The following is a 25,351-nucleotide window of genomic DNA, read 5'->3' as shown; positions in this document are numbered from 1 at the left end:
TTAATGAATCACCGGGAGATAGTTACAGACTTACAAACTTTCGTGATTACGTTTCAGTCATACAATGATCGAATACCCATCCCTCCACCAATGTTCATTCTCCATCACCAATGTTCCCAGTATCCCTCCCACCACCGCCTGCCTCTGTACAAGCACATTCCCTTTTTCTCTCTCCCTTTTATCTAACCATCCTTTTTTTTGTTATTTTTGGGGTTTTTTTTTTTTTTGCTTTTTGGGTCACACTCAGCAATGAACAGGGGTTACTCCCGCCTCTGCACTCAGGAATTACTCCTGGCAGTGCTCAGGACCATATGGGATGCTGGGAATCGAACCTGGGTCGGCCACGTGCAAGGCAAAGGCCCTACCCGCTGTACTATCGCTCCAGCCCCTAACCATCATTTTTTTATGTCTTTTTGGGTTTTTTTTTTTTTTCAAAATGGCTGTTTCATGAAGCAAGTACATATTGCTGATAGTCGGACATTAATGTGGCCGAGATGTCTCCTCACAATTTATTTTCGTGAGCAGTACCAAGGCGTGTGAAGACCCACACTCACTGTCCTTGGGCAGCAGCTCTCCTTTGACTAACACAAAATTGACTCCAAGTCTCTGGGGTGCTGGAGAGCCGCGCACCCCGCCCCCTGCCATGAGGGGAGTCATTGCGCTCCCCCACCCCCCATTGTGCAGGGAAGGGGAAGAGTGGTGGGCAGGGAGGGTTGCCCCTGGAATTGCAGTTGCCCCTGGAATGTTTCACTTCCCGGATGTGCTTGTGGACCTGTCCCCTGTCCCCTCTCCTGACAAGCTCAGGCGAAGTCAGCCGGGTCTGCTGCCTCAGGTCTGGTCGCGATGGATGGAAGGACTGATTTTCTCAGGCTCTGGATCATGATGGCCAGTTCTGCCCTCAGAGGGCCACTTCCTGCCTAAAGAGGCCACAGCCCAGCCAGGCAGCCTCACCTGTCCGAGCCCCACTCAGAAGTGAACCTCCTTGGGCTCTGCCTGAGTGAGGCTGCCTTTCCCTCCCCCACCCAGCCACCCCCAGCCCATTTTTCCTCTCTCTGTCTCCTCCTCTTCCTCCTCCTCCTCCTCCTCCTCCACTTCCTCCTCCTCCTCCTCCACTTCCTCCTCCTCCTCCTCCTCCTCCTCTTCCTCTTCCTCTTCCTCCTCCTCCTCCTCCTCCTCCTCCTCCTCCTCCTCCGCTTCCTCCTTCTCTTCCTCCTCGTTTCTTCTTCTTCTTTAATATAATGGTATCCCTTATAGAACCATAGCTCCAAGCAGGATATCCAAAGACCAATTCTTAAGGTACGTGAGAAGTCACCTGAATTTGAAGCCAGGAAGTTTGGTAGTGATTGTGGATGGGGGGCAGGCAAGGGGGTTTAGAAAAATGCAGAGGCAGGCCGGAGTGATAGTCCAGCGGGTAGGGTGTTGCCTTGCACGCAGCTGACCCGGGTTCGATTCCTGGCACCCCATATGGTCCCCTGAGCACTGCCAGGAGTAATTCCTGAGTGCAGAGCCAGGACTTAACCCCTGAGCATCGCCGGGTGTGACCCAGAAAGTAAAAAGAAAAGAGGAATTCATAGGGGCCCCTGGGGGTATCAGCTAGAGCTGCCCGTTGTAGAGCTGCCCGTTGTCCTTTCTCCTCGAAGGGGCCCGAATCTTTAGGATTCACGCCTGTTTCTCCTCAGATACTGTCTCCTCTTAGACTACTTCATCCTCCGAGGGCCCTCCCACCCTGGACCTGGTCCGGCTCCTGTCCAAGCGCTGGCCAAGAGATCAAGTCTCATGCCCTGGGGAGCCCTCCCCGGGGTCAGGAGGGGCGTTGGTGGGCAGATGGGGTCGTGTCGAGCGTCTGGCAGTCCTGCAGGGATTCTCCCCAGGCTCTGGGTGTGGACCTACAAGGGGAGAAACGGTGGAGGGGCGCGCTAGGGAGACACTGGGGCCCCCAGCCCCGGGCTGGCCTCCCTCCCAGGGCCACAGGAGGCCGAGCAGAGCAGCGTCCCTGAGTCCCCTCATGGAGCAGCCAGCTTGTGCGCGATTGGTGATCTGTGGTTTGGGAGGATGAGAAAAGCCCAAATCCAAGCGGCATTAATAGGAGGGTGTTGTTGTTGTTGTTGTTGTTGTCGTCGTTGTTGTTGCTGTTGCTGTTGTTTTGATGACAGGAAATGTTTTCCTTCAGAGGGGGGGTCAGAGCGGGGCTGGTGCACGCTGCTTTGCACCTGCCTTTGGGTTCTGCACAGCCCACTCGGGTCCCGTACTGGTCAGTTCCAGAGTTCCCGGGAGGCTCTGGGGCCTGGCGTGGATACTGGCCATAGCCCCTTGTCCTTTCTCCTTAAAGGGGCCCGAACCTTTAGGGTTCATGCCCGTTTCTCCTGAGAAAGAGACTGTCTCCTCTCAGGCACCTACCCTAGAGGGCCCTTCCATCCTAGACCTGGTCTGGCCCCTGCCCAAGCGCTGGCCGAGTGACTGAGTCTCGTGCTCCTGGGGAGCCCTCAAGGACATTGCGTGAGGGGGAAGGGAAGGGTTGAGTCTCTGGGTGGACGCGCACCCGTGTTGCCTCCCGGTCTGGGTCTGGCATTCTCCTGAGGGAGGGAAGGCTTAGCAGGCTTCATCCACCCATCTGCCCGTCCCTCTGGCCACGGGCCAGACACAAAGGTCACCGCACTTCTGCTATTGACCTGTTCCTCGTCTGAGCACTGGGGGGAGACTGTGAACAACATGGGCCCGGCCCCTGCTCTCCCCCCAGCTGGCCTTCACCGTCCTGAGCACCCTGCACAGTCCCTGGGTTTGACATTGACCACAGGCCCACCCCACCCTCAGGTTCCTGCGTTGTGCCCAGGAAACCGTCCGGAGTCAAGTGCGCCGAGGGGGACTTTACCCAGATGTGAATTGGTCTCACAGCTCAGAAGTGAAGGGCCTGTGAGAGGAAGCGGCTCCCAGCCAGGGCAGGCCTGGCACCCCTCCCGCCCCCTCCAGCCCCCTCCCGGCCTGGCCAAGTGAGCCTGCCGTGTCGGGCCTCCCGCCCTCCTCCCACACCTGCTGCAACACCTTGCAGGGTTCTCCTCGCTTTCTCGAACCCGGGGCTGCAGAAGAGAAGGGAGCGTGTGGGGCCTCGGTTAGGGCCTGTCTGTCAGCTGCGGTCTCCTCAGGCAGGGCCCCTGAGAGAGTGAGCACATAGAAATAGTGGCCTCTGTGGGAGGTGGCCATCGTTCCTGAAGTTGTCTGAGGTGGCCACTGGCCTGAGGCATTTCGGCCCACGCAATAAGACGTGGGGGGAAAAATGAATTTTGAGGTAGAAGGACTTGAAAGAGAAGAAGTGACTGTATGCAGGAGATGAGGCTGGCGGCCCACCTAGGTGATGGTTGTCAGCCAGGGGTGACTGCCCCAGGGGACTTTCGTCTGGGGAACATCTCAGGTTATCACATTGGGAAGAGAAGACTCAGTCTGCCAGTGACATCTCGCAGGGAATTGCTAAATTCTGTGTGATGGGAGGCTGGTCCCTCAACCCAGCATCATGCGCCCCAAATACTGGAGCCAGGTTAAAGGTCACAGCCCAGGGGCTGCCCTCAGTGGCCGAACTAGGAGCTCTTTCCTGCTCCTCGATGCCTTCCAGAGGTTTCCGTTAGTGCCTCAGAGTCCTGGGGTCTCCCCTCCTGCCCCGGGACAAGTAGCTCCTCTGAGGGCTGCATGTCTGAGCAGTGCCCGAGGCCCACGGAAGGAGCCCCATGGCCAGTTGGGCGGGGCACACCCAACTAGGTGCAGAGATCTGCCTCAGCGTCAGGGCGAGGGATGGATGATTGTGTGCATGGCTGGACCGGTAGCCACCCTAGCACCCCCTTCTCCTCAGAGCACCCCCCCAAGGATGGCCGCTGGGGCGTTACCGCCCACTGACGCCGTGTCTCCTCGTGTCTTTGTCCAGACGCCAGCCCTAGGGTTTCGGATCCGCTTCGCAGCCTCTTCCCAGAAACGCATTCAGATCCCGCCAGCAAAGACCTACCCGGCCGCATCCTGCTGGACATGGACAACGACACAGAAAGCACGGCCCTGTGACGACTGCTCTCCCACACACACACCCCGCCCCTCCCCGGCCGGCACACACACACCGCTCTGGGCAGCCCACACAGCGACGGGCTTTCCGTGGAGGCCGCGGAGGCGGCCACGCAAAGCTGGATGACCTGTGTCTTGAAGACGTTGGCTTCCTGGAGGCAGGAAGTCAGTCATGCCAAAAATCAACACACACACACAAAACAAAGCAGAGCAAACAAAAACAAATCCCCTGTCTGTGGGAAACGCGTCCTCACGGAGACACGGCCGGGAAGCGACTGGGAGTGACTTGAGGCGCCAACTCTATTTAATGAATCGCCCCGATGATTCATCTCCAGACGAGCCCCCCTGCCGGCAGCCGGGCTCTCCACCACCGTGGGAGACCCCTCTGCAGACGCGTCCGGGATGACAGAGCATCTTTGTTTCTTCCCGTTGCCCCCCTCCCCCCGCAACCCGCGCCAGCTTTGAGGTGACCGCTGGATCCGTCACCTCAGCAAACCAGACAGGACTTGCGCCCTGTGGCGTCACCAGGACACAGAGGCAGGAATGGGCTGTCCTTTTTAAAAAAAGAAAAAAAAAGGAAAAAAACAACAATGTAATTGCAACTTGATAAGGACCGAACATTATTCTAGTTTCATGTTTAATTGAATTAAATATATTCTGTGGTTTATATAAAAAAAATTAATGGTTCTTGGAGGCGGAGCTGTGGGGAGAGCGTTTGTGTGTGTGAGTGTCATGAAATACCTCAGGAGGTAAATTAGAATGATGGAGGGGACGTTTGGGGGTCTCGGGTGACTGAGGCTGCAAAGGAGAGAGAAGGGCGCAGTGGTGAAACCAGCCGCCGGGTGCGCTGGAGGATGTGGCCGTCTCTCCGTGTGTTTGTGTTCTGCCATTCCTGACGAAGCATCTCTTCCCACGGCTGGAAGCCGCTCCTTCCCTGGGTGGAATTGCTCGTGAAGGGCAGGTGGGAGTTGGAGCCATGAGGCTGTTGTTCCCCAGCCAAGACATGGGAACAGGGGCCGGAGCAAGAGCACAGCGGGGAGGGCGTTTGCCTTGCACGTGGCAGACCCGGGTTCGATTCCCAGCATCCCATATGGTCTCCTGAGCACCGCCAGGGGTAATTCCTGAGTGCAGAGCCAGGAGTAATCCCTGAGCATCACCGGGTGTGACCCAAAAAGAAAAAGAAAATAAAGAAGACGTGGGAACAGAGGGAGGCTCGCTGACCGGGCCTCTGAGTCACACTGGGTGTGTCTGTGACCCAACCCGGCCTGCATCTGGGATCAGACACGACATCGCTGCCCACTTGGAGCAGACACCACAGCTTTCCCTGGAAAAGGACAATCGCGTTTCCCCCTGAACTCGGGCTTCCAGCCTTCTCCTTCTGCTTACTAGTCACGTGAACAGTTGGGAGCTGGGGACTTTTTTTTTCCTTCCTTCTCTTTGACTGGGGGACGGGCGGAGGTGTTGGTTTGGGCAGTGCTATGGGGACTGGATCCCAGCCTCACCCTGCCAGGCAGACCTTCCCGGGACACTGAGTCCCAGCCCAGCCCCAGGAGCCCTGCATCCGGCTCTCCTTTGTCTGTGGGCCCCGACCTCATACCCCGTCTCTGCACGGTGCCACTCTCCCAAGCTTAGCCGTGGAGCAGAGCCTGGCCCACATCGTGGTCACTTGGGGGTAGCAAGCCCCTGCCCCTGGGATCCCCCAACCGTCTGTGACGCTCCCCCTGGGCCGGGCAGGACATGGGGCACTGCGGACCAGGCCCCTGTATGTGCTGGTCTCGTGCTGGCGGCAAAACCCCCTTACCGCTGGAGGAGGTGCTTCACGCCCCTGCCACAGGGACCTCCAGGCTCAGCCTGGAGGACAGTCGCTGAATGGAGTGTGTCACAGGTGAGCACCGAGGAAAGGCCTCTGAGGTGGCAGGGGGCCGAGGCTCACCCCGCCTCTCGCCCAAGCCCTTAGCCCAACCCCTTACCCCTATCCCCTGCTCCCAAGCCCTAGCCCCTAGCCCTACCCGCTACCCCCCCACCCCCTAGCCCAATCCCTTACCCACCACCCGCCACCCCCAAGCCCTGTCCCCTAGCCCCACCCTGCTCCCCAGCCCTAATCCCTAAACCCCTACTCCCTACCACGCCCTCCCCTGCATCCTGGTGCCAGGCCCTGCCGGGCTGCTATCCACGCCCCTCACCTTTCCCCAGCACCCCCAGCACCGGCTGCACCCCCCTCCCCACACCCTCTGAGAACAGAGAGGCCAGCCATAGGTGCTTGACGGGGCCAGACTGGGCCTGCGGGAAGCTGCCCCCTCCCCTGCACGGCGCCCACCGCCAGCCTGCCCCAGCGCCTTCCGGCCCCCTTCACCTGGCACGTGGGGACAGCAGTGGGTGGGGCTGGGGTCGGGGTGTGACTCCTCGCGATTCCTGGGTCCCCTGTGACCACTGCAGGATGCACATGCTGTTGAGTGTGTGATCCCTGGGTCTCCTGAGGCCCTGGAATAACCCATCGTCCTTCTCTTGGACTCAGGCTCACAGTGCTCCCCTGAACTGAGGGAGACTCTCTGGGATCACCTTGGGGCACCTGCAGACGAACATCTGGCTTCTACCCCTGTGGTCTCGAACCAGCCATGATTACGTGGCCAGCTTGTGCTCTTCTCCGATGTTTCTTCTCTGGAGGCTGGGGGACCTCCCCAGAGGGGCTGTGGGCCACCAGGGCTGCTGCTCTAGCAGCAGTGCTCTGGAGATCGCATGCAGCCAGGACCAAACCCTGTCCCCCGATGCACAATTCTCTGAAATTCCAGGATTCCAACTCAGGTGTGTTTCCAAGAGATTTGGAGGGGTGAGGGTTCCGGGGAGGAAGCCTTGGAGAAACCGGCTTCCCTTTACCCCAAAGCTGCGGCAACAAGGTATGGAGTCAGCCCTCACTAGTGGAAGGTTAACTAGGGAGAAAGTTCAAGAGCTCGCTCAGGGCCTGGAGAGGCAGCTGCTGTCGGCAGGGAGGGCTGATGTCTGTCTCTCCACCTCCCTGCAGCTGCCGAAGGCGGGTGGCACGACAAACTGGAACAGAGCACCCGCCTTTTGAGAGAAGGAAGCTCTCATTCTTGCCCAAGCTGCTCATTCCCTTTGAAGAAGAATGGAGCTCAGCGTCCCATTGAAAGTGACCCATTGAAAGTGACCCCTAGTGCACAGCGGAGAGGACGTTTTCCTTGCACACAGCCAACCTGGGTTCAATTCCCAGCATCCCAGATGGTTGGTCCCCTGAGCTTGCCAGGAGTGATTCCTGAGCACAGAGCCAGGAGTAACCCCTGAGCATTGCCAAGTGTGACCTAAAAATGCCAAAAAAAAAAAAAAGAGCAGAATGTGACCCCCAGGAGAGAGAGACAGAGACAGAGACAGGGAGAGACAGAGAAAGAAGATAGAAACAGACTGAAGGTGAGGGGTGGAGGGAGGGAAACTGGAGACATTGGTGATGGGAAATATGCACTGGTGAAGGGATGGGTGTTGGAACATTGCGTGACTGAAATCCAATCACAAATCACCTTGTAACTATCTCACAGTGATTCCGTTAAAAAAATAAAATTCAGGGGCTGGAGCGATAGCACAGCGGGTAGGGCGTTTGCCTTGCATGCAGCCAACATGGCCGACACGGGTTCAATTCCCAGTATCCCATATGGTCCCCTGAGCACCGCCAGGAGCAATTCCTGAGTGCATGAGCCAGGAGTAACCCCTGAGCATTGCCGGGTGTGACCCAAAAAAGCAAAAAAAAAAAAAATTAATTAATAATATAAATAAAATAAAATTCAGGGGCTGGAGGGATAGCACAGCAGGTAGGGGGTTTGCCTTGCACACGGCCAACCGGGGTTCAGTTCCCAGCATGCCATAGGGTCCCCTGAGCATCGCCAGGAGTGACTCCTAAGTGCAGAGCCAGGAGTAACCCCTGTGCATCGCCGGGTATGACCCAAAAAGCAAAAAAGTAAAATAAAACTCTTGAAAAAAATAATAAAATTTTTAAAAAGTGATCCCCCCACCCCCCGCCAGGGCTCAGGAGATAACAGTGCTTAGGGCTCATACCAGGCTCGATCCTGGGCCTCATGGGGTCTCCTAAGTATCATGGATCGGCCTCGAGGCCCCCAGCAGGAGCCGTGCCCGTGTGACCCTGGTTCCGCGGGGCGTCACGTTGAGCCACCAGCCTGTCTGGCCGAGAACCACCTGTGCAGGGTCTCCTGAGCGCTGTTTGGGAACCTTCTCCCCAATCCCACCACCTCATCCCCCCAAAAAAGTGATCCTTAGACTCCATGGTAAACAAAGTTTATTACTTTTTTTTCTTTCACTTAAAAAAAAAGGGGTGTGGAAAGCAAAGCGAGAGCCCAGGCCCCAAGGCTCACCCACATCACGCGAAGTAGCCCCAGAGGAAGATGGCGGCGCTGAGGCAGATGACCAGATTGATGTCCAGAAAAGTCTTCACCAGCGGCTTCTCCTCCAGGGAAATCCTGATGGGCTCCGCCTCGGTTGCCGTGGGCGGGGGCTCCTCCTGGCCTTTGCCTTCCATCCCGCAAAGCCACAGGAGGGACTGGACCACTTTGGACCGCTTGGGGCTGGCCTCCGCTGGAAAGAAGCCCAGAGACAGATGGTGAGGGTGGGCTGGGGGGTGGGAGGAGAGCCTGGGGGCAACTCGCCCGCTGCGTGCTAGTCTCTGGGTGAAATCTTTGAGAAAAGGTCCCCACAAAGATCTGCTTGATGGGGGCTGGAGCAATAGCACAGCGGGTAGGGCGTTTGCCTTGCACGCGGCCGACCCAGGTTCGATTCTCAGCATCCCATAGGGTCCCCTGAGCAGCGCCAGGAGGAATTCCTGAGTGCAGAGCCAGGAGGAACCCCTGTGCATCGCCGGGTGTGACCCAAAAAGGAAAAAAAAAAAGATCCGCATAAAGACTTTCCTTTGGGTTTAGTTTTGCTTTTTCTGTTAGTTTTGGGACTACACCCAGTGATGCTCAGGGGTTCTTCCTGGCTCTGCACTCAGGAATTATTCCTGGCAGTGCTCAGGGGATGCTATGGGATGTCGGGGTTAGAATCCAGGTCGGCAGCGAGCAAGGCGTATACCCTCCCCGTTGTACTACTGCTCTAGCCCCTTCTTTTGATTTCAATGTTTTTTTTGTTTGGGGACCACGCCTGGGAGGTGTTCAGGGACTCTGTAGCTCTGTGCTCAAGCAGGATCCCCAAAATTCCTCTGGGGGAGCTTATGTGGTGCAGGGTACTCAAATCAGGGTTGAGGCCAACACAGCTTCACGCAAGGCAAGTTCCTGAAGACTCAGTCAGAGTGTTTCTATGTTCAGGACAGGGCCCGGTGCAATGGTTTCGGGGAAGAGATGGAGGGGGATCCCAGGGCTGGTGGGCAGGGACCCAGGAGACCCAGATGTGACCGCCTCCACTTCACCTTGGCTGACGGGAAGCAGAGAGATGAGGGGTTGAGAGGAACTTTCTCTCTTCAGAGCTGGGCCTGCAAAGCCCACTCCTGCAGCTCTCTCCCTCGCTGAAATCCCCTGAGTTTTCATAGTTAATGGGAGCCAGAAAGATAGCACAATGGGTAGGGCTCTCACCTTGCATGGCAGCTGACCTGGGCTTAATCCTTCAGCACCCAATATGGTTTTCTGACCCTGCCAGGAGTGATCCCTGAGTGCAGAGCTAGGAATAAGCTCCAAGCACAGCTGGGGGGGGGGGAGGGGACGTGGGGCAGGGGGAACAGGGGATGCGGGGGGGGGGGGGGGGGCAATGGTTGATTTACATTTGACAAAGCAGTAGGTGGGGTCAGGGATCTGCATGCAGAAGGCCCTGAATTTGAGCCCCAGGACCACACCACAATACACACACGTACACACATACACATGCACACACATACACATACACAAACACACACATACACATGCACACATTTACAAATACACATACACACATACACAAACACATACACACACATACACAAACACATACATGCACAAACACACACATACATACACACACATACACAAACACACGCACAAAGTCTTAAAGTAAACAAGATACAGATATAAAAAATATATCTATAGGGTGGGAGGGATACTGGGAGCAACTGGAGGTGTAGAATGGGCACTGGTGGAGGGATGGGTATTCGATCATTGTATAACTGAAACCCAAGCACAAAAAATTGTAAGTCTATAACTGTACCTCGTGGTGTTTCACTAATAAAAATTAAAAGAAAAAATATATATCTATATAGGTATAGTAGATATAAAAAAACAGTACATGGGCTGACCCCAAATCTGCTCTTGGCAGTTGCGGGGGCTGGGGGGTTCGGGGGTCCCACACCCTGTGCTTCCTAAGCCCTCAAGCTATTCTCGTCCACCTGGGGGTCCTGTGGAAGATCCTGAACACCCCACTTGGTGGCCGGAGCCGGCCAGACCCTGGGTGGTCAGGAGCACCTCCCAGCCCCCTGCCCAGGTTGGCTCTTTCGAGGTTCCTGCCGGAAGTGCGGGGACTCAACTCACCACCGTGGGCTTTGGACGTGCTTTCCGGGAGCCCCTCAGGCTGGACTCCACTGCTGGCTGCAGGCGCCAGAGGGGGCGCGGGCGTGAGAGGCACCTGCTCTTTCTGCAGCACTGGGTCATGACGGGTGGCCCAGGTCAGGCGGCTGACCTACAGTGCACAGGGCAGACACTGGCGACCACCCCCCATCTCCACCCCTGCCCCTCCACTCTCGCCTTCCCTGTGGTTCTGGGGTACCAGCTTCCCACCCCCTCTTCCTCCCACAGGCTTTGTTCTCCTGCTGGGATCTCAGGCTCCCATCTGCTACTTCCCTGGGTTTCTGTCCAGCCCTGGGGAGTCTGGGGACCTGGACGCCGGCCATTCAGCTTATCCCGCTCTCTGGCCCCTGGGACCCAGTCACTTAGCAGAAGAGCCGGTGTCTGGAGCTGGCCCCTCAGTGGGACTCAGGAACGTGGCCAGCAACAAGTGGGGGGGAGGTGGGGGGTCTTTGCTTCATGGGCAGAAGAGGGCTGCATCCCTCCACTCTGCTCACCCGCCCCGGTGTTGTTCAATGGTACCCAGGGCCACTCTGGTGATGCTCAGGGGACCCGGTGGGACTGGGAATGGAACCCAGGTCACACCTGTGCTGAGCAGTGGCCCTAACCACTGCACTCTCTCCCGGGCCCTCAATCCCTCCCCTCGGCTTAAGCCAGTTTCTGTCACACTGCAGCTATGCTTCAAACACAAACCTACCATGTCGGTGGAAGGCGGTTCTGTGAACCAGCTGACAGTGAACACGATGATCAGCGTGACGGAGGACAGGATCATGGAGAAGTAGAGGTAATGGACCTTCACCACTTCCGGCCGCTCGTCCTTCTCGTCACACAGAGGCGCCACGTACACGAAGTCCAGGACCAGCCGGATCAAGCCCAGGAGGAGGCCGAAAATCAGCCCCAAGAAAGCCCCCTGCAAGGCAGAGCAAGGCTGTCGTAGAGCCCTGGGGCTGATGGGGGCCTCCCAAAGGCCACCTCCAGAACTCATCCTTCTGGTGACCACCACAGAGGGCCAGTGAGTCAAAAACCATTGAATTGACCTTTCCCATGGGAAAAATGGGTCCCTCCCATCCTACTTTCTCTGTCCCCGTAAGCCCAGCCTCACAGTTCGTCTTTCGTTTGTTTGTTTTTTGTTTGGGGCTACACCTGGCGATACTCAGGGCTTACTCCTGGATCTCCACTCAGGGATCACTCCTGTCGGTGCTCAGGGGACCATATGGGATGACGGGGATTGAACCCCATTTGGCTGTATGCAAAGCAAGGGCACTACCCACTTACCCACTATCCTATTTTTTTTTAAATTTTGGGGTCACATCCAGTGATGCTCAGGAGTTACTCCTGGCTCTGCACAAAGAAATTACTCCTGGTAGCACTTAGGGAACCACATGGGAAGCCATGTTGGCCACGTACAAAGCAAAAATGCCTTTCCCATCCTATCGCTCCAATTCCCCTACCCACTATCCTATCTGTCCGGCCCTGAGCCTCCAGGTTCAATGACAGAATGACACCTGCCAAGTTTGGACCTGCCTCGAGGTTGCCGTTCCTCGAGTTCTCCCATCCTCATGGACCCTTGGACCTAGTATGGTGGGGGAGGCAGAGTCAAAGCTACCTTCTCATTCGTCCGCTTCCAGAAGCAGCCCATGATGAAGACGATGGCCACCGGCGGCTGCAGGTAGGAGCTGATGGACTGGATGTAAATGAAGAGCTGCCCCCCTTGGCTGGCCTGGACCACGGGGATCCAGAGGATGGAGATCAGAACCAGGAGCAGCACGAAGACCCTGGCAGAGGTGGCCCTGTCAGTGGTGAGTTCTCCAGAAGCTTCCCATTTATTCTTTTTTTTTTTTGCTTTCTGGCTGGGTCACACCCAGCAATGCTTAGGGACCACTCCTAGCTCTGCATTCAGGAAATATTCCTGGCAGTGCTCAGGGGACCTAAGGGATGCCAAGGATCAAACCCAGGTTGGCCACATGCAAGGCAAATGTCCTCCCCGCTGTACGATCGCTCCAGCCCCTTTTCTTTTATTCTTAATAGCTTCACAAAATATAGAATTTTTTTTCTTTTTGGGTCACACCTGGCGATGCTCAGGGGTTACTCCTGGCTCATGCACTCAGGAATTACTCGTGGACGTGTTTGGGGGACCACATGGGATGCTGGGAATCGAACACGGGTCATCCGCATGCAAGGCAAACCCATTGTGCTATCGCTCCAGCCCAAATACAGAATTTTTTTTAATGGGGGAGAGCCACACACAGCAGTGCTCAGGGCTTACTCCTGGCTGTGGTTTTAGAAGACCCATCCTCTCTCACACAGCCCTCGGGCCTCCTGACAGTCTGCTCTGCTAAGCCACCCCCCACAACTCCCCATGTCTGCTGCTGACTCCAGCTTTCTGGAGAGTTGAGAGCAATGATATCAGAGATTTGTCCATGAGTTTCACAGCAGTATTCACTCAGTTGGATACACAGGTCAGGACCGACCCCCATTACTGAGCATTCACATTATTTCTCCTTTTTGGCTGCCATGAAATGCAATTGTAAATGCTGGGTACAAACAATCCTGGTATTTTCACTTCTAGGAATGCTATGTTGTTGCTTTGTTTCGTTTTAAATAGTTATTTTTTTTTCTTTTTGGGTCACACCTGGGCTGGAGCTATAGCACAGCAGGTAGGGTGTTTGCCTTGCAAGTGGCCAACATGGCTAACCCGAGTTCGATTCCTCCGCCCCTCTTGGAGAGCCTGGCAAGCTACCGAGAGTATCTTGCCAGCACGGCAAAGCCTGGCAAGCTCCCCATGATGTATTCAATATGCCAAACACAGTAACAAGTGTCACAATGGAGACGTTACTGGGCCCGCTTAAGCAAATCGATGAACAACAGGAAGACAGTGACAGTGACAGTGACAGGGTCACACCCAGCGGTGCTCAGGGGTTACTCCTGGCTCTGCACTCAGAAATTACTCCAGGCAGTGCTTGGGGGACCATATGGGATGACGGGGATTAAACCCAGGTTGGCCGCATGCAAGGCAAACACCCTACCCGCTGTACGATCGCTCCAGCCCTGTTCTTGATTTTATTAAAGAACACTAATGCAATGTCTTTTTGTTTGCTTGTGTTTAAGCCACACCCAGCTGTGCTCAGGGCTTATGTCTGGCTCTACACACTCAGTAATCACTCCTGGTAGGACTTGGGGAAACCACATGTGGTGCCGGGAATCAGACTTGGGCTGGCAACGTGCAAGGCCAGCAGCTTACCCTCAGTTCTCTCTCTCCAGCCCTAGGATACAGTGTCTATTTTTAAAACCACCCAGTTGCTGGAAGCAAGTCGATGAACAATGGGAGGACAGTGACAGTGACAGTGACCCAATTGCTATGAACCGGCGAATCATTTCCCACTTCCTTGCTAAGTTTCAGTTTCTTGCTAAGTTTCTTTGATCATAGCCATTCTAGAGGGTGTTTCTGTGGCCATTACAGCACAACAGGAACATAGCCAGACCCGGCTCCTGACTCAGGGATGCAATCGGCAAACATGCATGTCCTTTTACCTACTTTCAACACTCAGTGATCCAGAGTGATCATATCCAAGTGTCGTTGTCATACTGATCCCTTGGTAACTTCTCTCAGTATCTGTATTGCAAATCATAATGCCCACAAGAAAAGTGGGGGAGAGAGGGGAGAGGGGGGGAGAGGGGAGGAGAGAGAAAGAGAAAGAGAGAGAGAGAAAGAGAGAGAGGAAGAGAAAGAGAGGGAGAGAGAGGGAGAGAGCTGAAGAGAGAGAGATGGAGAGAGGGGGAGAGGGAGAAGGAGGGAGAAACAGAGGAAGAGAGAGGAGAGAGAAAGGAGAGAGGAAAGAGAGAGAGAGAGAGAGAGAGAGAGAGAGAGAGAGAGAGAGAGAGAGAGAGAGAGAAGAAAAGTACCTGCCAAGCTAGGAAAGGGGGAAAGGGAAACTGGTGGTGAGGAATGTACACTGGTGCCGGGACAGGTGTTGGAACATCGTATGACTGGAACCCAGTCATGAATAACCCTGTAACTGTGTATCTCACTGTGATTCAATTAAAATAAATATTTTTTTAAAAAGAACTTGCAAGCACCTCTTTCTCACCAGTAACTTGCTTCTTGCTCCCTTACTGCCATCCTTTTGCTCCCATGGGGGCCACATCCAGCAGTGACTGGGGGCGCAGGCGAGGGCCACCCCCAGTGTCCTGAAAGGGGTTGTGCAGTGCCCGAGTCTGCACTGGAGCCGTACCCCAACCCCCTTTTGGACGTCTTTGAAGAGCTTCAGATCTGGGGTGGTCTTTATCTTTTTTTTTTAATGGATCATACTTTTTCTGCCATATCTAAGAACTTGTTTCCAAACCCAAGGCTGACATAGCCTTTGGGATAGCACAGTGGGTAGGGCGTTTGCCTTGCACGCGGCCAACATGGCCGACCCGAGTTCGATTCCTCCGCCCCTCTCGGAGAGCCCGGCAAGCTACCGAGAGTATTCGATATGCCAGACACAGTAACAACAAAGTCTCCAATGGAGATGTTACTGGGCCCGCTCGAGCAAATCGACGATCAACGGGAGGGCCTTTTCTCTTTGGTTTTAGGGCCACACCCCGTGGTGCTCAGGGCTTACTCCTCACTCTGTGCTCAGGGCCCTGGAGCGCTCGGGGGACCTTTATGCAGTGCTGGGGAGGGGACCTGGGTGTCAGTTCATGCGTGCAAGGCAAATGCCCTGCCCCTGTACTATCTCTCCTGCCTTAGGGTGCATGTTCTTGAGGGACAAAGTCCCAACCTGTTTATCAGTGCGGATCAGGATTCTGCAGAAGCCGTGAGAGGGTGACCTTCGCTGCACCCCTGAGTCGCCCCCTCCCTCCGACCCACTTCCTATCTATCCCTCGGCTTCTGGCTTCTGATCCTCGGGGCTGGGGACTCCTTATGCCGAGGGCTCCTCCTGGCCACAGCCCTTCTTGGGCTGGCTCCTCCCTATGCCACTAATCCTTCCCTTCCACTGGCTCCAGAAAGGCAAAAACAGAGTCTGCGCCAGTGCTGGGGTCTGAGCCGGTCCTGCAGGAGTGAACTGTTGCGCTTTTTTTTTTAAGCAAATGCACTGTTGTTTTATTTGAGTCATTCTAGACCGCAGGAAATGCAGTTTTTTCCCACAGGAGTCCAATTTCTTTCTTTTTTTTCTTGACTTTTTTTTTTCTTTTTGGGTCACACCCAGCGATGCACAGGGGCTACTTCTGCCTCTGCACTCAGAAATTACTCCTGGCAGTGCTCAGGGGACCCTATGGGATGCTGGGAATCAAACCCGGGTCAGCTGCATGCAAGGCAAATGCCCTCCCCGCTGTGCTATCACTCCAGACCCTTTCTTGACATTTAAAAAAAATTAATGAATCACTGTGAGATACAGTTATAGACTTACATACTTTTGTACTTACGTTTCAGGCATACAATGATCGAATACCCATCCCACGACCAGTGCCCATTCTCCACCACCAATGTTCCCAGTATCCCTCCCCCCCACCCCCACCCCACTCACCCCTCAACCCCCACCCCCTGGCCTCTGTGACAGGCACATTCCCTTTTACTCTCTCTCTCCTTCTTGGTGTTATAGTTCGCAATACCAAGTGGCCATCATATCCGGTCCATAGTCTACTTTCAGCACACATCTCCCATCCCGAGCGAGCCCTCCGAGCATCCTTTACTTGGTGGTCCCTTCTCTATCTCCCGCTGCATGTCTTCCCTACTCCCACACTGAGCCAGCCGGGAAAGGTCGCCGGCCGGACTCTGCTTCTCCCCTTGGACTCCGGACATTGGCCGCCCTGCCCGGCAGCGCCCAGCGGACCCTCACCTGCCCACAATCAGCAGCTCCTTCTCAGAGGCCCGAGGCCGGAAGTGAGTCCAGAGGTCCATGGTGAAGATAGTGCTGGCACTGTTAAAGATGGAGGTCAGCGAGGACATGAGCGCGGCCACCATCACAGCCATCATGAGCCCGCGGAGTCCTGGAGGCAAAGGGAAGTCGATGGCCTCAGGCTGTCCCCGGCAGCCACCAACCTCCGGCGGGACCCAGGGCTGGCTCCTGCCAGAGACCAGCTCTGGGGAGGTGGAACCCCAGGCCCTCAGCTTTATTCAGGGGGTGCTACCCTTCAGCCCTGGAGTCTGTCCCCTCCCAGCCGTCCCCTCCTCATGCCCCTCCCTTGGAGCGCGGCCCAGTCAGGGTTCGGGGGCTCAGGGGGCCTCACCTGTGGGCAGGAGTTCCAGCACGAGCTTGGGGTACGCGATGTCAGAGCAGCCCGAGGGGTTGCCACACACTTTCTTGCAGATCTCGGGGATGGCACATGCCACTTGGTCTGCGGAGAGACGGAGCCCAGAGCTGAGCTAGCCAGAGCCAGCCCGGAGCCCAGAAGCTTCATAGCTTGGTGCAGTCCCATTTGCTTGTCCTTGCTTCCATGTGTTTGGCCAATGGCACTGGGTTATTGACGGTGCATCTAGATCATAGGATGTGTGTGTGTGTGTGTGTGTGTGTGTGTGTGTGTGTGTTGGGAGGGGCGGGCGGAGGGGGCACTGAGACGTGGTGGAGGGAGGCTGACACTGGTGGAAGGTGTGGTGTTGGAATGTCTCTTGCATGAAATTCTGCCATCATCAGTACTCTTGATCAAATTTAAAAGCTTAAAAACTTTTTAAATGACCCAGCCTAGGGGCTGGAGTGATAGCACAGTGGGTAGGGCATTTGCCTTGCACGAGGCCAACCCGGGTTCAATTCCCAGCATCCCATAGGGTCACCCGAGCACTGCCAGAGTGATTCCTGAGTATAAAGCCAGGAGTAAACCCTGTGCATCGCTGGGTGTGACCCAAAAAACAAAAAATAAAATGAAATAAAAAATAAAAATAAAGACCCAGCCTAGAGCCAAGCACTAAGCCACGTCATAGTGGGACCCAGTCCATCACCAGAAGTCTGACAGGGTCCCGGGGCCGTAACACCATTAGACTAAAAGCAGCCCGACTTCTGTTCCAGGCCCATTTTCCTTGGTTCTCCTGGGCCGTCAAAGAGGGACCATAAGGCAACTTTGCTTTCTGCAATTTTAGAGAGTGTTGATGGGGACAAACAAGCTATCGCGTGTACTGTGGGGCCCAGCAGGCCGGAAGCTGTGCACTGGCTCCCCTTCTTGCACTCCCCAAAGAGTGGAGACAGTTCAGCTCACTGCTAGCATCAGATGTCAGACTCCATCCCTGGTGCTCCCCCTCCCCCGCCCCATCTCTGAAAGAGGACACACAGCCGCTGGCACAGACCCCCTCGCCTCTCCCTAGAGGTGCCAGGATGCCCTGGTGTGCCCCACGTTTGTGACATTCCTGTCCCCAGAGCCTGCTCAGAGCTCACAGCGTCCTCTTCACTCTGGACTTCTAAGTTCCCAGTCATCCTGGCACTAAATTTCCCTCTTTCTGCCTGTCTCTATTTTGGTGCTTTTGGGGCTTTTTTGTTTGGCTTTTGGGGTCACACCTGTCGATGCTCAGGGTTTACTCCTGACTCTGCACTCAGGAATTACTCCTGGCAGTGCTCAGTGGACCCTAAGGGATGCTGGACATAGAACCCAGGTTGGTCACGTGTAAGGCAAATGCCCACCCCTCTGTACTATCGCTCCAGCCCCCAGCTTGCAGTCGAATGCATTTGATCAACACAGCTGGGCGCAGCTGCGGATGTGTTCAAGCGCCTGATGGCTAATGGGTCCACTCCCAGCTCCCTGCCTCTTCTCTGCAGGAGGGACTAGGTCTCAGCGATGCCTTTCTTCCTTTTTATTTGGCTTGGGGCCACACCCAGCAATGCTCAGGCCTTACTCCTGGCTCTGTGCTTAGGGATCACTCCTGGCAGGGCTCAGAGGCCCCTCGGAGTGCCAGGCCAGTGGCGAACCCACTGTGCTACCTCTATAGCACCTCATTTTCTTTTTTCAATGTAGCACAAGAGCTAAGAAGTGAAAAGGGCCCCTTCCGTTCTTTGGGAAGCCCAAGGGCTAAAGTCTGTAAAACACCTTTCACTCTTGGCCACCCAGGCCGAGATCTCCAACTCTGCATCAGCCATGGGGAGGGGAATCACACAAAGAGCCATTGATTTGGGATGAATGTGGCCGTTCCCCCAAACCCTGGCTCCTTCAGATAGAATGAAGACTACCGCGCGCAAGAGAGAGTAGGGGCCGGAGCGATAGTACAGCAGGGAGAGCGTTGGCCTTGCACGCAGCAGCCTGGGTTGGATCCCCAGCATCCCAGAGGGTCCCCCAAGCACCTGCAGGAGTGATTCCTGAATGTAGAGCCAGGAGAAAGGAGGAACCCCTGAGCATAGCCAGGTGTAACCCCAAAAAGAAAAAGAAAGTGAGAGTGGGTGAAAAATATTGAGAAGGAACCATTGTAATGGGGGGACGAGGGATGAACTTTGAACCTTCTGAAGGTCAAAGTTCTTGACTTGGGAGGGACTTCCCAAGAAAACTGGGCGAATACCAAATACCAGGGGCAGCTTCATTGCTGCGGCCCGGAGACAAGTGGGAGCCTTGGAGCTGGGGGAAAGGTCTGCCCAGCAATTCTGGGCTATGCCTCTCGGCTCCAAATCACTTCCTTCAAGGTGCAGCGAGGGGGAACAAGAAACTCCCCAGTGTTTGTTTGATCTTCCAGCCTCTGGCCAGGGGTGACGTGACAAGCCCTGATTTTGCAGCAGAAGAGTATGTTGTGTTCACTCACTCCGAAGAATAGGTTTATCATAGCAATTAGCTGGCTGCTTCAGCGAAGTTGCACAGGAAACCAGGGCCTCGGGGTCATTAACCACAGCTCACTTACACGCACTCGCTTGCAGCGGGTTAAATCATCGACTATTTCATATAGCGGGTGGGATTCCGCTGAATTCTCCAGTGCTTGGATAAAAGATACCTCTAGCAGAGCACACAACATCCTTCCAAACGCAAAATGCAGGCAAGGTTTGCTATGACCCAGACGCTTTGTTGACTCCTTTTAAACTTCCTAATGTCGTGGGGGAAATATTATCACTATCACTATTTTTTTTGGGGGGGGGCACATCTGGCTCTGTGCTCAGGAACCACTCCTGGTGGGCTCAGGGGACCATAGGGGATGCCAGGGATTGAACCCAGGTCGGCTGTGTACAAGGCAAACGCCCTACCTGCTGTACTATCAGTCCAGCCCAGTATCTAATTTTTTAACACAATCTTCTTGTATTATGCCCTTTAAAAAAATTTTTTAACCACATCCAGCAGTGCTTGGGGGCCATTTCTGGCTCTGTTCTCAGGGGTGACTCCTGGCAGCGCTTGGGGTGGGCGGGGGAGGGGGAGGGGTAGTCATACATGGTGCCAGGGTGACCATGTGCAAGGCAGATACCTTATCCCCATACCTGCTCTTTCATAACATTTTATTTGGGGAATGGGCACTTGCCTTCCCATGCTTTCCTGCCGAGCTACATCTCCAGCTGGGCCCAAGCAAGTAGAGAGTCCCTGCCCCCTGCCTGGGAATCTGCGTTTTACTCAGTGCCCTGCTCTGAGGACTACCCCTTTGGTATCCCTGATACAAAATTGGTTGATTGGGGGCTGGAGAGATTGTACAGCAGGTAGGGCACTTGCCTCGCACACAGCTCACTTGGGTTCGATCCCCGGCATCCCATGTGGTCCCCACGCACCACCAGGAGTGATTCCTGAGCACAGCGCCACGAGTCACCCCTGAGCTTTGCCAGCTGCCACCCAAAAGCCAAACCGAACCGAACCAAAACAAGACTTGTTGGGGCTGGAGAGAGAGTTACGGCTTTTGATGGTAAGAGGGGTTAGGGCGTGGGCCTGGTATACATCCAAGCCCCGTTCAATCCCTGGAACCACACAGGGGCTCTGGGCCCCACCAAGAGTGAACCCTGAGCACAGGGCCAGGAGGAAGCCCTGAGCATTGCTGAGTGTGGCCCCAAAACAAACAGGAAGAGGAAATGCCCGCAGTGATTTGTAGGGTCTCCTCCCAGAGGGAGCAGTCCCTGCCTCTCCCAGCTTTCTTTGGAGGGGGACAGTTTGGATGCTCCTGACCACTGACCCCTGCACATCCCCGTGTGACCTTGTAGGGACAGCAGCGGGTCAGCCCTGTGTCTGGAGCACTTCCCCCGACCCTCCTGGACGGCCTCTCCCCCCAGTGACCTCTCACCCGGAAAGAGGATGCGGCTGACCATGCCGGGAAACACCATCATGAACAGGGGCAGCACCTTCAGGTAGGCAGCCATCAATGAGCCCCCCTTGGCGTGGGACAGGTCCTTGGCGGCCAGCGTTCGCTGAACAATCACCTGCGGGAGACAGCAGCTGAGAGGCCTCTTGCCTCGTCTCCATCCCGGGTTCCCAGGGAGAGATACAACCCGACCCTGTCTTCCCACCCATTCCTTTCCCAGGCTTGCTAGAATTCTACAGGAAACGAGTCCCTTCTCTGGCTACCAGGATCTGCAGATGGAGACGTCGAAACTCGTCAGACCCAGAGCAGATCTCCGTGGAATTTCTTCCCAGAAAAGGCAAAGGAAAGACCCCCCCAAAAATGTATAGGCTTCCCCCAAATTGCTGAGTGTATTGCAGGCTGCAGACATTAGCTCAAAAGAAAAGAAAACCAGGAGAGAGAGAGAGAGAGAGAAAGACAGACAGCGAGAGACAGAGAGAGACAAAGACAGACAGACAGACAGACAGGCAGATAGACAGAGACAGAGTGGGGAGAGAGGGAGGGCGAGAGGAAAAGAGACACAGAGAGAGACAGAGACGGAGGAGGGAGGGAAAGAGAGACAAAGACAGAAACAGATAAATCAATTGTACTTTGTTGTTGTTTGGGGGGCACACCCAGCGTACCCAGAGGGGTCTTTCTCTCTCTCTCTCTCTCTCTCTCTCTCTCACACACACACACACACACACACACACACATTCCCTCTCCCTCTCTCTCTCTCCCTCTCCTTCTCTCTTTCTCTCTCTCTCTGCCTCTCCCTCTCCCTCCTCCCCCTCCCCCTTTCCCTCCCTCTCCTCCATCTCTGCATCCCAGTGTAAATTTGTAATGGCTGTAACAAAAGGATGAAGATGAGATCCTCATGGTCCCGTGTCTTGAACCTCTTGGTTCCAGACCAGATAGGAGAGGCTGAGAGGCAGAGCAGTCTCCGGACTAGTTGGCCAGGATGTGAGTCCAAGTCTTGGATTGAAACTCCCAGCTAAACTGGTCAGACAGGGGCAGTTCAGAGAGCCAAAGCCCTTGCACTGCAGGAAGGAGGCTCAGGCTTGACCGCCCCCCCCCCCCCGAGCACTGCCAGGAGGAGCCCTGGGCATCGCTGCATGTGTCCCCCAAATTAAAAAAAATAATACATAAATAAAGCTCAGGCTGTGAGGCCAGGTCTGTCCTGTCAGCCAGGTCTCTCTCTCCCACCTTAGACTTGCTAGGGAGGAGAGAGAGAGAGAGAGAGAGAGAGAGTGTTGGGGGAGGTGGGAGGGGACGCAGAGGTTTCTCCCTTAAAGGGCCAGAGCACATGGCACCCACTGTCCTGGTCCCAGCTTTGTTTCCTGCTGTTTCCTTTAACCACTCAGGAGCCTGACTCCAACATCATTTTGCTCTGTCACCCTGCCTATGCATCCCAGTTTCAGCAGTGGAGCACTCCTCTTTATCTGCCCCTCTCCAGGGTGCTTAGTATACTCCCAAAGCAGTGCTCGGAGGGCCAGAGCCACTCACGACAGTACTTGATCACTTGATACCCCATTACTCATCGATTTACTCGAGCGGGTGCCAGTAACGTCTCCATTCATCCCTGTTGCGTGCTAGCGTAGCCCAATGGCATCTGTTTGTTCTAGAAACATGCAGAGCCTCAAAGCGATCATTCAGGGTCTTGACGAAGAAGTCTGACCATCTTGTAGGTGGGCGTCCACGCAATCTTTTGACTTCCCGTGGAATCCAGTCAGTAATGCCTCTAGTCCAGCTGTCGTCTTTAAACCTCATTATGTGTCCAGCCCACCTGATTTTTGATGCCTTGGCAAATGAGACAGCGTCCCTGATTCTTGATCGTCGACGGAGATCAGAACTCCGGATTCTATCTCTCATTTGAGTGAAATGTGATACTCCAAGCATAGGTGTTTCGATTCCTCTTTGAGAGACCCGAATAGTGTTCTCATCCCGTTTTCGTAGGGCCCAGGTCTCTGAGGCATATGTTAATGCAGGAAGAACAGTGGAATCGAATGATGAGCTCGTAGCTGGAGGTTCTTTGTCCTCTTAGTTATTTCTTCAACGCTCTTGAAGGCATTCCAAGCCGCTCTCTTCCTCCTGCAAAGCTCAGGTGCCAGGTCATTTGTCATGTTGACTTCTCGACCTAGGTATATTTAACTGTTGCATTCGGAGATGGTGGTTCTGTTGAGAGTGAACGGAACATCAGGAACAAGACTGTTTCTCATGAACATTGTCTTTGTGAGATTCAGTTGTAATCCGACCTTTCCACACTCACGTCGAAGTCGGTTAGCATTTGTGCCGCTTGGCTGACGTTTGGTGTACTTAATAAATAACGACAGTGCTTAATAAATAAAATGTAGCTTCTCTCCAGCCAGGGAGAGGGGTCCGAGCTATAACACCTGCTCTCCACGCAGAAACTCTGGGTTCCTATTGAAAGCTACTCCAGCCTTCCCATCCCTATAAAAATGCCGAATGCCCTGAACAAACACCATGACCTCTTAGCAGCCGTACTGCAGACCATCGTGCACAAAAGGAAAAGGAGAGAGAGAGCAAGAAGGAAAGGGCCTCCCTTAGAGGGAGGCTGGGGGTAGGGGGTGAGGGGCTGGGGGATGGTGGGAGGAAAATAGGGGACATAGGTGCTGGGTGGTGGGAGGTGTACACTGGTGGAGGGATGGGTGCTGGGTCATTGTATGACTGGAACCCAATTATGAACAGTTTTGTAATGTTCTATCTCACAAATACTCAATTAAAACATTTTTTAATTTAAGAAAGAGCAATGTGGAGTTCATGCCCAATTCAATCAGCTTAATCCATGATTGATTAAATAGCAGTGCTCCTACATTAAAAAATAAATAAATAAATATGAAAAACAAAGAGAGGGGCTGGAGCAATAGCACAGCGGGGAGGGCATTTGCCTTGCACGCGGCCAATCCAGGCTCGATTCCCAGCATCCCATATGGTCCCCGAGCACTGCCAGGAGTGATTCCCGAATGCATGAACCAGGAGTAACCCCTGAGCATCGCTGGGTGTGACCCAAAAAGAAAAAAAAGTAAAAGAAGAAACCCTTGGCTCACTCCCCAGTATCCTATGGTCCCCTAGGCTCCCTGGGGAAAACCCTTTAGTACTTTGTGGCAATAGCCCCAGGTATGGTCCCCTCCTGCAACACCCCCCCACACACAAAATTAATAAAACAAATACCAAAAAACTAAAGTCACGTCTCTTGCTTCCAGGAACTTGGAGGATGAGCTCAGCTTTCCCCACGCAGGAGTCAAGTAAGATCACGGACAGAGCAGGAGGAAGGAGGGACGGTCAGGGTGCGGGGAGAAGCAGACAAAAGGGAAGAGATGGAGAGAGGGATTAAAACCCAAGTTCAGCCAGGCAGGACACTCCGGCATGGCCCCCTGTACCTGATCCGTGCACCAGTACCAGAGGGACGGGATGGACATTCCGAACAGGATCCCGGGCCATGGGAGGTCAGACGTCAGCGGGTCCCGGAACATGTGGAAGGCATCCTCCCGCGGCAGCCCACAGCTGCTGTTCTCGCTGCGGTTGCTGGCCACCGCCGAGAAGTACTTCTCCTGCAGGCCGTCCAGCCCGCCCACTGCAGCAAAGCCTGGAATCAGACGGAAGATCCAGGAACTCACCTAGCAGGTGATGCGGGGATGGCTGGAGATGGAGTGATCCCACTCAGGGCAGAACATAGGAGTGAAATTCGTCACCTTAAAGATTTTTTTTCCTTTTCTCTTTGGGTCACACCTGGCGATACACAGGGGTTACTACTGGCTTTGCACTGAGGAATTACTTACTCCTGGAAGTGCTCAGGGGATCATATGGGATGCTGAGAATCGAACCCGGGTTGGCCGCATGCAAGAAAAATGCCCTCCCCACTGTTTCATCACTCCAGCCCCACCTCAGAGATTCTTAACTGGGGTCAGAGTGATAGCACAGCAGGGAGGGTGTTTGTCTTGCACATGACCAACCAGGGTTCAATCCCCGGCATCCCATAGGGTCCCCCAAACATCGCCAGGAGTAATTCCTGAGTGCAGAGTCAGAAGCAACTCCAGAGCATCACCGGGTGTGACCTAAAGAAAAGCAAAAAAATAAAAGAGTCTTAACTCCCCCCCTCCCACATTTTTCTGCCTCTGGCAGCTACCATGAAAAACTTTTCTGAAGGATATGTCTAAGTGCTTAATACAAAATACTAGGATGGTTAAAATACATCGATGTGATGAGAGATAGGGAAGCAAAGGCAGCACCATGACAGGCTCATGAAGAAGCAGAAGAAGCTAGGTCTAGGTTTCGGTTGCAGAATTCCTGGAATTGAGCGCAGACACCTGGAATTAAGCCATGATTTCCCCTAAGTGAGACAGCCATGGTGAGTGTTACCAAGGGTTACCAATCAGATGCAGGTAGGGAAATCCCCCCATATAACCCCTGTGTGACTCTTATGCAACCCAGATGTAACTTCAACTTATAACCAATTAGCTAAGCACAAGTAGTGGAAAGCCCCCAGACTGGCCAAAAGGGTAGCCTGCAGAAAGTCCCTGTAATGTAAAGTTAAGGTATAAAAGCCCCTCACTTTGGAGACTCAGGGCTGCTCGTT

At 54.5% G+C, this 25,351-nt stretch overlaps 2 protein-coding genes across 7 annotated transcripts in view; one reads left to right on the top strand and one right to left on the bottom strand.

Annotated features, from left to right (window-relative positions):
- Positions 1-4,699, top strand: part of ARHGAP17 (Rho GTPase activating protein 17) — a 48,784-nt gene extending 44,085 nt beyond the window's left edge. The window contains exon 19 of the mRNA XM_056138819.1: positions 3,911-4,699. Coding sequence (XP_055994794.1) covers positions 3,911-4,041 — 131 coding nt within the window. The 3' untranslated portion in view covers positions 4,042-4,699. The remainder of the gene's footprint in view (positions 1-3,910) is intronic.
- Positions 4,700-8,416: 3,717 nt separating this feature from the next.
- Positions 8,417-25,351, bottom strand: part of SLC5A11 (solute carrier family 5 member 11) — a 46,717-nt gene continuing 29,782 nt past the window's right edge. For all 6 annotated transcript variants that reach the window (XM_056138882.1, XM_056138883.1, XM_056138884.1 and 3 more), the window contains 8 exons: positions 24,156-24,361; positions 20,719-20,854; positions 16,791-16,898; positions 16,400-16,550; positions 12,184-12,352; positions 11,275-11,487; positions 10,545-10,692; positions 8,417-8,631 (listed from right to left, as the gene is read on the bottom strand). In XM_056138882.1, the coding sequence (XP_055994857.1) occupies positions 8,417-8,631; positions 10,545-10,692; positions 11,275-11,487; positions 12,184-12,352; positions 16,400-16,550; positions 16,791-16,898; positions 20,719-20,854; positions 24,156-24,361 (1,346 nt within the window). The remainder of the gene's footprint in view (positions 8,632-10,544; positions 10,693-11,274; positions 11,488-12,183; positions 12,353-16,399; positions 16,551-16,790; positions 16,899-20,718; positions 20,855-24,155; positions 24,362-25,351) is intronic.

Source organism: Sorex fumeus, unplaced genomic scaffold (genome assembly GCF_029834395.1).
Source record: "Sorex fumeus unplaced genomic scaffold, SorFum_2.1 ptg000130l, whole genome shotgun sequence".
Taxonomy (NCBI): domain Eukaryota; kingdom Metazoa; phylum Chordata; class Mammalia; order Eulipotyphla; family Soricidae; genus Sorex; species Sorex fumeus.
This window is presented reverse-complemented; position numbering and strand designations above follow the sequence as displayed.